The sequence below is a fragment of the Euleptes europaea genome, chromosome 10, assembly GCF_029931775.1.
Source record: "Euleptes europaea isolate rEulEur1 chromosome 10, rEulEur1.hap1, whole genome shotgun sequence".
NCBI lineage: Eukaryota > Metazoa > Chordata > Lepidosauria > Squamata > Sphaerodactylidae > Euleptes > Euleptes europaea.
Genome location: NC_079321.1, coordinates 42,127,903 through 42,142,478, shown reverse-complemented (window position 1 = coordinate 42,142,478; position 14,576 = coordinate 42,127,903). Strand labels below are relative to the sequence as shown.

The 14,576-nt window shown below is 44.7% G+C and overlaps 1 protein-coding gene across 1 annotated transcript in view; it reads left to right on the top strand.

The window, feature by feature from the left end:
• Window positions 1-11,157, top strand: part of LOC130483410 (protein eyes shut homolog) — a 148,708-nt gene extending 137,551 nt beyond the window's left edge. The window contains exons 13-14 of the mRNA XM_056856172.1: window positions 5,672-5,833; window positions 9,964-11,157. Of these exons, the coding sequence (XP_056712150.1) occupies window positions 5,672-5,833; window positions 9,964-11,156 (1,355 nt within the window). The 3' untranslated portion in view covers window position 11,157. The remainder of the gene's footprint in view (window positions 1-5,671; window positions 5,834-9,963) is intronic.
• Window positions 11,158-14,576: the final 3,419 nt, after the last annotated feature.

Here is a 14,576-nt window from a genome sequence, read left to right as displayed (position 1 = left end):
TAGGTGATGTGAAAGACCCCTACCTGAGACCCTGGAGAGCCGCTGCCAGTCTGAGTAGACAATACTGACTTTGATGGACCAAGGGTCTGATAAGGCAGCTTCATGTGTTCATATTGTGGACTGCTAAAAAGACAAATCAGTGGGTTCTAGATCAAATCAAGCCTGAACTTTTCCTAGAAGCTAACATTACTAAACTGAGGCTATCATACTTTGGTCATATTATGAGTAGACAAGCATCACTGGAAAAGAGAATAATGCTATGAAAAGTTGAAGGCAGTAAGAAAAGAGGAAGACTCAACATGAGATGGATTGACTCTATAAAGGAAGCCAAGGCCCTCAGTTTGCAAGAGCTGAGTTAATGACAGGACTTTTGGAGGTCAGTGGTTCATAGGGTCGCCATGAGTCGGAAGCGACTTGACAGCACTTAACACACACACACTCAGAGTGAGATTTGAACTTACTGGCTGGCAGTTGATGCCTCACAATTAACTTACTGACTGGTAGTTCATGCCTCCCAATGGAAACTAATGGTTGCAGTAAAAAATACCCTTACTGACACAATGGCTGTGTATTTCTTTCTCATGAGGCCTTTTACAGCTGGGGTATCTTCAAAGTAGGGAGTGCTCCACATTATCAAACAACCGAATCAGCATCGAACCTCATTAATTAGTGGCCCTCGGCCCCTCATGTGATGTACTGCAAATACAAATGACTCTCATCTGACCCATACAAGAACAGACAAGGCCTGGAAAAACTTGTTCTTAGGGCTCTTTTCTTAATAAATCCCTGCCAGTGAATAAAACCCAGAAAGGCATCAGTAGCACTAAAGTGGAGGCTTTGTGATGAAAAGGCCTACTGTGTCTCCCTTAAAACCCATGACCTTCATTCCCCCTTCTACTGGCAAGCATAAGGAGTTGTCATGAGGTTTTTGAAAGTGCCATTTTCCTTTATTAGCGAATGGCCAACTGCAAACAATTGGGCGCTAAGCAAAACTAAACATCTCATCTCTGGATTGATAGTGGTTACAGACACAGAAAGAGAGAGCAATGTGCGGCCCAGGAGAGTAGAAAATAGCAGGGAGAGAAGTCATGGAGAGTAATAAGTATCAAGGAAGGAAAAAGAGCAAGAGAGAGAGAGACCAAAGGCGAAAGAGAGAAAGAAAGGGGAAAAGGCTGAGGAAGCGACTTGAGGGCACTTAACACACACAAACCTTGCTATTTAGCATTACAAATGGTCATGTATAGCCTTTATTGTCAATAAAAATTGCAAGAGCGGAGGTTGCAGAGGGCTCGGGTAGAGAGTGCTGGTCATTTCGAGAATGTTTGCCACCTATAACCAGGCCAACTGTGCAATAATAGAAAGTGGTCTGCAGATGGCAGCATACGATAATAATTTCATAAGATTAGCAGCTTTGCTTTAATGGTCTGTCCTTAAACATGGGAACAAATCTGGGAGGATGGAAACATCAATGTGGTCATGTATGTGTCTGTTCTCTGGAAAGCAGTGGATGAGGCTGTTTTGGAGGACACAGGTTAACGGAACTGAATTAGGCCCCCTCCCTTACCTTGCTATTTTATGTTGTTTAAAGTATTTTTCTCCTGGCTTGGCTCTCTTCTGGTATCAGAGCTGAGCTGAACAAAAGGGCTTTTTAAACATCGCGGAGCACTGAAGGGCCATCCAGGGATAGGGCAGATGTTTCTCCAAACCGGTGGGGAACCCCCAAATTCGCAGAAAAATCTGAATCGTAACCCTCAAATTAGGGGGAGTTGTGTGCGTAAAAAAAGAAAACCCTTAAAAGGGAAGAAACAATGTCTGTGCATGCAAGTGCTATGCACATACAGTTGCAGGTTCATATTCCTTTGATCTCTTGACCTCATGTAGGGCATGTGTTTTGCAAGCAGAAGGAAGCTCCTATTGTCCCCAGTGAAAAGGACATGAGCAGACATTGAGGGAGAACCCTTGACATTCAAATGCAACAACCCAACATGGTTCCTGATGTTGTGTGACCTCCCCCCTCAGATGAAAGGGCCATGAGCAGCCTATGGGAGAAGCTGCAGGGGTTGTGAGGGAGAGGGAAGGAGGGACAGGAGAGAAAATGGCAGCTAAAGGAGGTACTTCCCACGCCCTTTTTTAAAAAGTGTAGGGATCAGCTAAAGGGAGACGAGGGGAGAAAAGTGTTCAGTCAGGAGATGTGAGGAGGATGCAGAGCAAGAGGGGAGGAAACAGTGGAAGATTTTCCACCCCCAACAAGTCCTCAAGGGTTGCCCCATTGTCCCTATTGTTGGGGTGGGAGAGCAGCTGCACACATATCCCCAACGACCATTTTCAGCACCGAGAATGCCGAGAAAGTGGGAATAGCCTGGGACTGTCCCGGAAACCATGATCTCAGACTTGAGGATGACGGAAAGGTCCAAAACAGGTTGTTTTCAGCTTGTCCAAGGACAGATTTAAAGTTGGGACTGTTCTGCCCTTTGAAGCCACCCTTGGATGACCTAAAAACAATCTGCCACATTCTGTTGCATGTCTCCACTCATATCTTATACTAGGCAACGTAAATACTCGATTAAAGAACTGTTACTAAATAGATCCTTACACTGTTTTGATGCTGGGCCAAACTATATAGGTATGTGACTCTATTAATATAATAATAATGAGGAGGCGGTGGCGACAGCAACTTTTATTTATACCCCACCCTCTCCTGGGCGGGCTCAGGTAGATCACTTTTTTAATAACAGATTTCTTTTAAGCCATGTGATGTGCCAGACATTTAAAGAATCTAGGACTTCAGAGTGTTGTAGTGAGCTAATACTTCTACAAATGAGGTGGAAGATGCCCTGGGCACTGATTTGTAAGCATTTTGAAGCATAATTATTACAGTGTCTCACGGGACTTTATACAATTGAATGCTATCCTCTCACAAATTTGGATCACAGTGAACAAAAGTCTTCCTGCAGTTGCTATAGCAATGCTATTTGCTAAGGACTGACTATGCTTTTATTTTTTCTTCAAGGGGAATGAGCAGACTTTGAGAGATCATAATCAGCACTGCACATGGCGAGTACACAAAAGGATACCCAGGAGCATGCACAGCTGCTTGGTGGGGGCAGGGAGGTTCATGTACAATGCGGTGTAGTGGTAAAGAGCGGTAGTTTGGAGCAGAGGACTCTGATCTGGAGAACCGGGTTTGATTTCCCCACTCCTCCACATGAGTGGCGGAGGCCAATCTGGTGAACTGGATTGGTTTCCCCACTCCTACACATGAAGCCAGCTGGGTGACCTTGGGCTAGTCATAGCTCTCTTAGAGCTCTCTCAGCCCCACCTACCTCACAGGGTGTCTGTTGTGGGGAGGGGAAGGGAAGGTGATTGTAAGCTGGTTTGATTCTACCTACAGTGGTAAAGTCGGCATATAAAAACCAACTCTTCTTCTAAGTAGCATTAAGTATAGGACTCTGGCTAAATTTACATCAGGTTTTGCATACAATCTATTAGAACCTTTTCCTGGTTTTCTCACTAGTGATCATTGCTGTTGATTCTTTTCTGTGCCATTGCAGCAATTTAAAAGGTTAACAGGCAGCACAATAGTCTGATTCCTCAACTGTTGTACATGCAGCAACCTTATACTGAAGCACACTGTAGGTCAGTTGTCCACGGATGCATAATAAAGAGAGCTGACACACAGAGCTGGGATAATCAAAGGGCCAACTTAATTTTATTGCTCAAGAGGGATCTGTAGCGCACACAATCCAAAAAGCACCCCCAGAATTAACTGCAGTGCGGGCAATTGTCGGGATGCAGAAGAGTCAGGCCTCCTCTTTTTGTGCATCCACATTCTTAGGGCAAGACCACCCTGGCTCTGAGCCATCTTGTGTGGTACGGTTCATGCTCCTCCTTGCCAAGCCTTCTTTAGTGCTCAAGGGAGGTGTGCCACGTCCAGTCCCCCAAGCCGCGAGGTCTATAGGTCAAGGATAGTGGCACCCCTCAAGGAGTTCCTGTCTCAGGTCACTGCCAGGTCCCGAGGCCCCAGGCCTGGTCTGAGGGTTACTCCTTCATCTTCCAAACTGATGCCTCAGGGTGCTCACTGGAGTTGTACCATGAATCATGAAGCCTTTTCCCACACTGCTTTCGCCACAGGAGGCGGATCAGCTTAATGCTTGGTCCGCCCCCCAGCCCCACTTGCCTTTAACAGCCGCCAGGAGGCCACGCTGCAGATCCCCCAAGATGTCATAGCCGACATCTCAGGCCTGTACAGAAAAGCAATGGAAAGCAATGCTTGATTTCTGGGTGTGCAATGTGTGTACCACCCATGGCAACCACCCCATGCTGTATCTCACCATTCACTTTTCCAAGTGCCCTGGGTTCAATGCGCCCTTCCAGACCCGCCGCTGGAGCATATCCGACCATACCAACAGTACACCTGGCACCAGTGCCCTCAGGTGTTCAAAGTCCGCCAGGCCTTGCCAAACAATGGACTTCCCTGCATGCTTTCCCATATCATTCTCACCCAAGTGAATGATGATTACATGGGGTGGGTGAGATGCCTTCAGGTGGTGGTGGTGGGTTGGCAACAACTGTTCCCACAGCATGCCCCTTCTGCCCAGCCCTGTAATCAGCATCGTGTCACTTACACCCAGCTGCAAGCCGAAGCCTCTGCTGGCTGCCCTGCAGCTAGCCCAAAAGACAATGCTGTGGCCACAGATGAGAACCAACCTCCTCCTGTGATGCCCACCTGTAAAGACAAAATGTCAGTGTGTTGCCGCAGGGGATCCCCGCCCCGCCCCTATTTCCTGCAGCTGTGCCACCGATACCATGGGCCTGACATAAGACCTAAAGGCTGCGGAACACCACCTGCCAACTGAATTGACCATGTCGTCACCATGCCCTAAGGTGGCTGCTATGGAGGCTGCCCCAATGCAAAAGGAGTGCCAAAAAGTTGACCCCCCCCCCACAGACTAGCTAATACTTTCTTCACCACCGCCCAGAACTGGTACCTGGTAAGTGGTCCGCCATTGGAATGTTGTTCATTATGGAAGCAGAATGTTCCATACTGTGCCATTTCTGTCTGTATGGTTTACCAGTGGAGTATCATTTATGTGTTGAAATTTTTGTGTTTTTCAAGGCTCATGTTATATTGTTCAAATGCTGGTGTTGATTAGTCTTTGCTGTACAGCATATATTTTCAATGTTTAAAGACTGATTTTGTTGGAAGCACCAATAAATATATCTTTAATTTTATCAACCACTTACATTTTTATTCCTGTGAGTGGTTGTGTAGGTAGGGGCCTCAGGGCACTGCTTTGCCCAGGGGCCTATCATGCTGTTAAAATGGCCCGGCATGTGCCACCTGCTCATGGTGATGCATTTGCAGGTAAACGCGGCTACATGCAGAACTCAACTTCTGATGGACATCCTCAAATGTCTCCTTTCAAGTGGCTGCAGTTGCAAGCTGAATACTGCATCTGGTGACAGATCCTCACAACTGGCTCATCCTGGGCTTGTTTTGCAAGTTTGTAGAAGATATATATTTGTGGGGGTAAATTGATAAGCATATCGTTATAGCTGGGTTTGAGAAAGTAATACACGTGTCCAAGAAGTATCCCTAGTGTTAGAGCAATGCCTTGCCCCCATTGATTGGAAAAACAAGATTACCTTCCTGTTTTATTTTGTTTCCTAGCCCTAACCATCAGTGATGCATCTTTCAGTAGCAACCACTCTTCTTGGATAGCATTTGAGTCCTTCAACATTCGGCATAAGGTTCACATCCAGTTGCAATTCCAGCCCCTTCTGCCAGATGGCATCCTCTTTTACACTGCCCAGCACTTGAATCCACGATCAGGTAAGGGAGCACAGACTAAATCTACATTTTGCCATTCTATTATGTGACAAAGGAAAATCATGAAACAATTTTATCTGCTGTAACAGCTCATGGTTCATAGAAACATAGAATAGAATCATAGAGTTGGAAGGGGCCATACATGCCATCTAGTCCAACCCCCTGCTCAAAGCAGGATCAGCCTAGAGCATCCCTGATAAATGTTCGTCCAGCTGCTGCCTGAAGACTGCCAGTGAGGGGGGGCTCACCACCTTCCTCTGATTCCACTGTTGAACAACTCTTACTGTAAAAGTTTTTTCCTAATATCCAGCCAGTACTTTTCCACAAGCAATTTAAACCCATTATTGTGAGTCCTGTTCTCTGCTGCCAACAGAAATTGCTCCCTGCCCTCCTCTAAGTGAAAGCAATCAGGTTTCTTCTTATTCTTGCCCAGTTCTCCTCCAGATTACAGCCCCATCCCCTGTGGCTTTTATCCATGCAAGTCTCATGATCCCCAGCACAGAATTTTTTGGTGGTTAGGGGCTGTATCACAAGTCAATTTCATCCATGTTTGAAAGGGGGGGCAACTTAAAAGTTTCCACAGTTTAAAATATCTTTGAAAAATATCTACAGCTGTCTTGAAAACCCAGTATAGAATCAGCCCTAAAATGAAAAAAAAAAGGCACTCTAAGAACATAACAAGAGCCTGCAGGATCAGGCCAGTGGCCCATCTAGGCCAGCATCTTGTCTCATACAGTGGCCAACCAGTTCCTCTGGAGGTCTAACAACAGGACCAAGGCCTTCCCCGATGTTTACTCCTGACGCTGATAATCAGATGTTTACTGTCTCTGAATACTGAAGTTCCCTTTAGTCACCAGGGCTAGTAGCCACCAAAACCCCAAGTGCTTTATAACTGCTAGACATAATGAGTAATGAGGATCAGTGTCTATTTCAGCTTTGTGAGTGGGAAAACTATTACGCATAGAGCCCCTTCTCTATTTTAAACTGGCTGGTAAACCACACACAAAAACATATATGCATGCAATCAGTGGTACAAGCACATCCACAGAGAGCTCATGCAGCTGCATATATAGCATATGTGCTTTCTTTTCTTATATGCTTCTCTGTCATGCACATCTGTACTAGCTTGGGATTCCAGGCCACCTCCTGGCACCCCCACAAGGATTTTGGGGATAGGAACAGGCATACTGGTGTCATGCTTAGAGATGGGAAGGCCTGGGAAAAAAGCAGAACTGGGGGAAGTTGTCCCCCCCCCCCAAAAAAAAAAAACGCTTTTGGAAAAAAAGGGGAAAAACGGTAAAAAAAAACTGTTGTTGTTTTTTCAATTTTTCTGGGTTTTTTTCAGGCCTTCCCATTTCTAGCCATGCTAGAGTGCAATGTTCCTTCTGGTGAAAAATCAGAAATGATGTCATGATGTCAGGGGTGACGCTCTAGGATTCACCAAAACTCTATGGTTAAACCAGAGTTTTTGGCAAATCCTAGAGCATCCCCCGAAATCACTTCTAGGTTTTGTCAGACATGATGTCACATGCTGGCTCAATGCTGGTGCCCCCACAGCTCAGGTGGGATTTATTCACAATAGCTTTAGAACATACCTCTACTGAAAACAGAATAGACTTGCCTAGTTTCCTATGCTGCTTTCAATGTATTTTGGAGCCCACTTTTCTTCCTCGTCCCAAAGCCAAGCTCTGTATGCTTCCCCAAACCTGACCAATACAACCTGCAAAGATAAGCTTGATACCAGATCAGAAGCAGAGTAAGGGCCAGACTACATATTGGTTTAGACCCAGCCGAGTGCTTCCAAAAGTGGATTTCCCACCCATGGAGCATAACTTTTTCACCTCTCCCCTCCTGCTGCAATCTGCTCCTGGGGAGAAGCAGTATTGGAAAGGGGTCATTTTGGATGCCAGCAGAATAGGGGAAGGCAAGAAATTTGTGTTTGACGAGTGGAAATCCTTCTGCCCACAGAAACATTCTGCTGGATCCAAGCCATTATGTGGGAGATCTGTGATCAGGTACTCAGACATTTACTTCCATGTTAAAAATCAGCAGGCACCATTTTTCAGGTAGAACTCTCAAGTTTTTTTGAGTTAGGATGGGGAGGAAAAGTCAGGCAGTGTAAGGATCAGATTGATATTAATGGACATCATGAGCACGGGGACTAATGAAATAAGAGGAGAAACATGAAACTCCCTCCCATATCCCACTTGAGATCATCTAAACCCAGTCATGGCCTCAAGCAAATGTTTGCACTTGACTGTCTCACTGCAGGAAGCAGAAGGATAATAGCACAGCTTTCATCTGCTCTTGCATGCTCCCCTCTTCACCCAAACAGTGAAATGTTCCAGGGTTGGCTGTCTGGGGTGGAAAGCACTGAAGTCTTATGGCATTTACTTTATTTACAAATGTAGGCAAAGAGGCACTCCTATAGGGCAGCAAATCCCCATGTCCTCCCTAGACCCTCCTGCACCCTCAAGGGGCTTCAGCCAATTCACAGCACTGCCTGTCTGCTTCTCTGTCTCTTCAATCATCTACACTGCTTAACACACAGGCATGCATCTGCTCCCCTGCCCTTAAGCTTGAGGGGGTCACCTCTTCCCAGCTCTCATAAGTGCCTGGACACAGCCATTTCCAAAAAATTAATACCCATTGTGGAGGTATATCTAAAGTAACTAAGAAACATTATTGTCGAGTTCTGGTTTTCTTTAGGCATGCCATTTTAGGCCAGACCTGTAGGATACATTGATCAACAGTCATCAGAATCAATGCTGACAACAGCACAATTGCAATTTTGGGCACAGTGACTTAGAAGTAAACTCCACTGAAGTAAGTGGGACTTGTTTCAGTATGTGCAAAGTTGTTAGTTAACAGGCTGATGGACAAACATAACCCAATTCTCTTAAACCCCAATGGGAACAACTTAATACAGGTTGAGTATCCCTTATGTGAACTGCTTGGGACCAGAAGTGGTCTGTGTTTTGGATATTTCCGTATATTGGAATATTTTGGAATTTTTGCGTATACATAATGAGATATCTTGGGGATGGGACCCAAATTCATTTATGTTATATGTATACTTTATACACATAGCCTGAATGTAATTTTAAACTATTTTTAATAATGTTATGTGCACTGAACCATCAGAAAGCAAAGGTGTAACTATCTCTCCAGAATACCTGTATCAGCTGTCAAACAAGAGCAACAACAAACAAACAATGGCATGCTTTCAATCTCCACTTACGACGCTGTGTATACAGTATTTTGTTTTTTTAGGTGAGAGGAAAATTTGAAGCAAGCAGCACGCATCTGCCTGCATGCTGGCTCGAAGGGTCCGGTTTTCGGATCAGTCTGGATATGGGATGTCTGGATAAGGGATACTCCACCTGTACAACTTTCTCGGTGCCATCAACATTTATTTCAGTCACCGTTTCCTCCTTCAAAGTTATAAGCTTTCAGGAGTGCAGTACTCTAACTGATTTGCAACATCTATGTTATCTATTTGAACTACATTGCCCTGAAGGATTGAGGAAGACAAACAAAAATGAATCTTGCTTGTTTTATGTGCGTCTTCCAATGAGTCTGTCAACCCAGACAGATTTAGACTGATGAAAAGTATTTTCAGTGGCTGCCAAAAGGAATGAAAGGGTTTTCTGTTGCTTCGTTTGCAAAACACCTTACACAAAGCTTTTCCTTTAGCCTAGTTATGTAACCCTTAACAATTTAAGCCTTAACGTTTTTCCTGTTAGTTATGTAATCATTAACAAGCACCACCAGCACCTAGTGGTTGACTGGCACTGTGGGGGTCGACCACATCTCTGGAACATATATAGTTATACTGAATTCACTGCTACCATTAAACAAACCCATGTGCCAAACAAACCCACAAGGCAAAACCTAATAGGGTGACACAACAATGTCAATAAACCTTCCTGATTGTGTTGCCTGTTATCGGAAAGCAAAATGGGATTACACCACCTAGCAAGTCCCAGCGAATGGCTTGTTTGTAGCATCGGTGGGTCCCAACTTGTTATAACACATACCAGCTCTAAACAATGTCTAGCCCACTGTCAATGTTTAGTCAGTGAATATTTCATCTGCTCGTGAAATGGTAACACATCTTTTTTCCTCCACAGGTGATTTCCTAAGTATCTCCTTAGTAAATGGATATGTACAACTGCGCTACAACCTTGGCGACAGAACAATAATCTTACAGACTTTTCAAGACATACACTTCACAGGTAGTGCCTGGCATTTAATTAAAGCAGGAAGAGTTGGTAACGAAGGCTATCTGGACTTCAATGGCATCAATATAACCCAGAAAGCTAGCAATGGAATGACTGCACTTGACACGCACACAGATTTCTACATAGGGGGAGTGCCCTCTTTAAATCTGGTTAATTCATTGGCAATCGAGAATGAGCCCATTGGTTTTACTGGCTGCATTCGAGAGGTTCTTGTCAATAACCGAGAACTGAAACTGACCAAAAGGGGGGCAAAAGGTGGTTCTAATGTAGGGGACTGTGATGGAACTCCTTGTGGATACAAAGTCTGTAAACATAATGGAAAATGCAAAGTTGAAAACTCTGGTTTTTCTTGCTCGTGCCCAAAGAACTGGATTGGGAAGACCTGTGAGCAATCTATTTACTGTTCACATCGAAAGTGTCTGCATGGAGCTATTTGTATACCAAATCATAGTTTACTCTCCTACAGTTGTGCATGTAGACTTGGCTGGTCAGGCCGACACTGTGAAAAACAGATCTCATTTTTTATTGCAAAATTTATGGGTAATTCATACATCAAGTATATTGACCCAAATTATAAAAGAAGAGACCTCAGATTTACTAGAGTATCTTTCAATTTTACCACCAATGAGATGGAAGGTTTAGTTTTATGGCTAGGTAAGGCTGAAAATGAAGATAATGATTTCCTTGCAGTTGGTCTTGCAAATGGCACTCTAAAAGTTGTAGTTAATCTTGGAGAAAGAATATCTGTCCCTCTCACTCATCACAGAAAAAACCTCTGTTGCAATAAATGGTACTATGTCACCATAGCACAAAACAAGACTCTCATTAAGGTGTACCTTGATGAGGAACTCATTGTGTTTGAAGATCTAGATCCCAAAAGAAAATACGTGGCTCTAAATTATGGTGGCACTTGTTATTTTGGTGGATTTGGGCTTGATAGTACAGAAAACACTGTCACATCAGGGCTTTTTAAACAGGGACTGGTTGGTAAAATTAAAGACGTTGTACTCTTTCAGGATTCTAAAAAGGTTGCATTAATTATGGGAGAAGGCTATAATGTTTATAGTGGAGATAAGGGTTAACCAAAGGTTTTAAGATGAACAAAACTTCCTTTGCAGGTAAATGATGTAGCTTTACATTCTGTCCATGTTCCACATAAGGTGATAGAAGTTTGAAGTTATAGCACTGATTAGGCCATATTCCTATGTGAAATTCAGCCCTCCCACTTCCCGTTTCTTGGTCTTTTAGGGTTGGCAACTGCATGGCATATATGCTCCTGGTCTCTATACCAGGTATTCCTGTATCCCCTCACCTCCTTCCTTTGCCGCTTTGTTTCAACCAATAATGCACAGACCCTTCTGGTCCTAGACCCTATGCATTAATTTTGCCCCAACTGAATTTGTTATAGACTCAATGGCATGGTCTCCATCACCCATTGTTTCATCATCAGGACCCTGCTTTATTTATTTTGCAATTTCTAGCCTGCCCTCTTTGGCCAAAGCCAGGCTCAGGGCGGGTAACATCAGCTTTTGGGATCACTGCTTATTTTCTCCCACTATTAGCCATACTTTCTCTACCCCTCACTGCTCTTCTTAAATCCTGTGAAGGTTCTTCATAGCCTCTTTCCAATTAGTCCCTTATTACCCTAGTTCCTTTTCACCTTTTCCCCAAATCTTATTCGCAGCCTATCCTCTCAGTCATGGCCTACTATGCCTTCTTTTAGCCGCATTGCCTGTGGGCCTCCTGTCTCTACGTCCCGGAACCTCCCTATCCCCATGAATCCTTTCATCAATAAGGATTTAATTCCAACAGATATTCCAACTTTCCCTTCCCTCATAGAAGCTGGACTATGAAATATTTAGTTCCTTAACTGAACATTCTGAGCTGTCAGATCAGTTCAGCGAAACAGTGTCAAAGGCTCCCTGCTACCAACTGAAATCCAGTATGGACTGGAGACTGGCTTTCAAGAGTGGCAAATCATCTTTGCTTATCCTTGCTTCAATTTAATCAAAATATTGATTTTCAAAAACTATCTACTAATAGCTGAGAAAAAGGAATTATTTTTGTTAGATATTATTTTAGATCGGAACCTTGACTAATTACTGTGAAGGTTCCTTTTGCTCTGAGGTAGAAGGGCTTCTTGGAAGCATTGAGGAGTCCAAGAGCTGTGATTTCCCGGGTGGGTGTCAAGTCTGTACTGTCTTCTACCACATACTTCAAGACTCTTCAACTGAAGGCCGTGTCTGCCGAAGAAAAGGTGTTGATGCAGTAATGTTTCACGAAGGTGGAGATGGTGGACCAGGTAGCAGCCCAACAAATCTCTTCCACCGAAGCCTGTTTGTTGAATGCTGCTATGGTGGCTGCACTGTGGACCAAATGAGCAGTAATACTCTCCCCAGAGCCTTGATCTTGCTGGATTTGTAGGCCTGGAGGATGCACTGCTTGATAGAGTAACTAATGGCAGCTCTAGACATCTTTCTTCCCAAATTAGGAGAGATCGAAATGAACAAGTAATCAGATCTTCTAATGTCTGCTGTGTGTCTGATATAGATCTTGAGGGCTCTTCTTAGATCCAAGGTATGCCACCCTTTCTCCTTGGGACTCTTAGGATTGGGACAAAAGGATGGTAAATGAAGCTCTTGCTGACGGTGGAAAATGGTGCTCACTTTTGGAATAAAAGTAGGATCTGGGAGCAACACTACTTTGTTTTTATGGAAGACAAAAAAAAAACTTTTCTCACGGATAAGGCCCCTAACTCCAAGACTCTCTGAGCCGAGGTCACCGCAACTAAGAACAAGGTCTTCATTTTAAGAAACTTCAGTAGGACCTCTCAGTGGTTCAAACAGGGCCTTTACTAGAGCCATGAGGATCACATGAAGCCTCCAGGTAGGGTCAAGATTGTGACATCCCTTTCAGAAAGGTTTTAACATGAGGATGCCTAGTGAGGGAATGTCCATCCTAAATGGGTATAACTGCAGATATGACCGTTACCTGTCTGTGCAGAGTGGAAGCTGACAGGCTCTGTTGGACCCCATCTTATAAGAAGTCCAGGAGACAAGGTAGACTAGGAGACATGGGATCTACTCCTTTTCTTCTACATCACCAGACGAATGTCTTCCATGAATACTTGTAATTGCTTCAGGTGGAAGGACATCTGGCCTCAAAAATTGTGTTGACAATATCTGAACCGAACCTCAGGCTCACCAGCCCTCTTCTCTTAATATCCATGTGGTTAGTCTGAACCAGCCTGGATCAGGATGTTGAATCAGACCTTGAGGAAGTAAGTCCTGGGACACCAGGAGACACCAAGGGTCCTGCACCAACCTTTTCTTCAAGAATGGAAACCAGGGTCGGTGCGGCCAATCTGGTGCAATCAAGGTTACTTGCACTCTCTTGAATTGAATTTTTCTCAGAACTTTGGGCAGGATTTGGCGTGGCGGGCATGCATCTACCATGGTGACAGGAGCGCATCTACCTTCTCTGCTAGTGTATGGTAGAATCTGCTAAAGAAGTGGGGAAGCTAGTGGTTCTGTCCCGATGCAAACAGGTCCACAGAGGGGTTCCCAAGCCTGTGCACCACCATCTGGAATACACACTTGTTCAGCATCCACTCTTCTTCGTCCAGTGTTTGTCAGCTTAACCCATAGGCTTGAGTGTTCAAGATCCCTGGATAGGTTTTGCTCGGAGGGATTTCAGATGCTTCTCGTGCCATGAGAGAATGTACCACTTCCCAGTGAAGCACAGAGGACTTGGCCCCACCCTGCTTGTTCAGGTGGACTTTGACCGTAACATTGTCGGTCCTGACTATGATGTGATGATCTAGAGGGCCAGAAGAAACTCCACTAAGGCCAGGAAGATTGCTCGAAGTTCCAGAAGACTGTGAAGATTCTTCTCCTGAGGGGACCAGGACCCCATGTGGTGCGATCTCTGAGTGTGGGGCCCCCAACCTCCCAGACTTGCATCCATAAAGATCTGTAGTGGTTCTTTGTGGAGGTACACTTGATCCTTTACTAGGTTTGGCTTTTTGGACCACCAGCGTAAGCTTAGTCTCACCCTGGGGGTCAGACAAATAGGCTTGTCCTCTGTCTGGAGGAAGTTTCTTGAATTTGATGCAGTAACCCTGTTGAACGATTTGTTGAACCCAACTGTCCAGATAGGACTTGGACCTCTGTAGGAAGAAGAGTTGGAGTCTCCCCTCCATTTCTGGTGGCCTGGCATCACTGCTTACCGACTGCGAGGGCAGAGGCCTCATGAGCTTGCCTGGTCAGAAATTCTGCCTTCCTATCCAGCTGGTCCCTAATGGACCCTACTCCATCCTCTGACAGGAAGTCAGATGATTGTAAAGCGGCAATTGGAGCATCAGCCACAGACAGTTGAAGCATGTCCATGGCATGTGGGGAAAGTTCGTATAATTTCCTAGTACTAGCTGTAAACTGGCTATTAGCAGTAGGTTCTTCATATTCTGTCTTAAGTAGGCTCTCAAAATACTCAGGAAAAGGAAC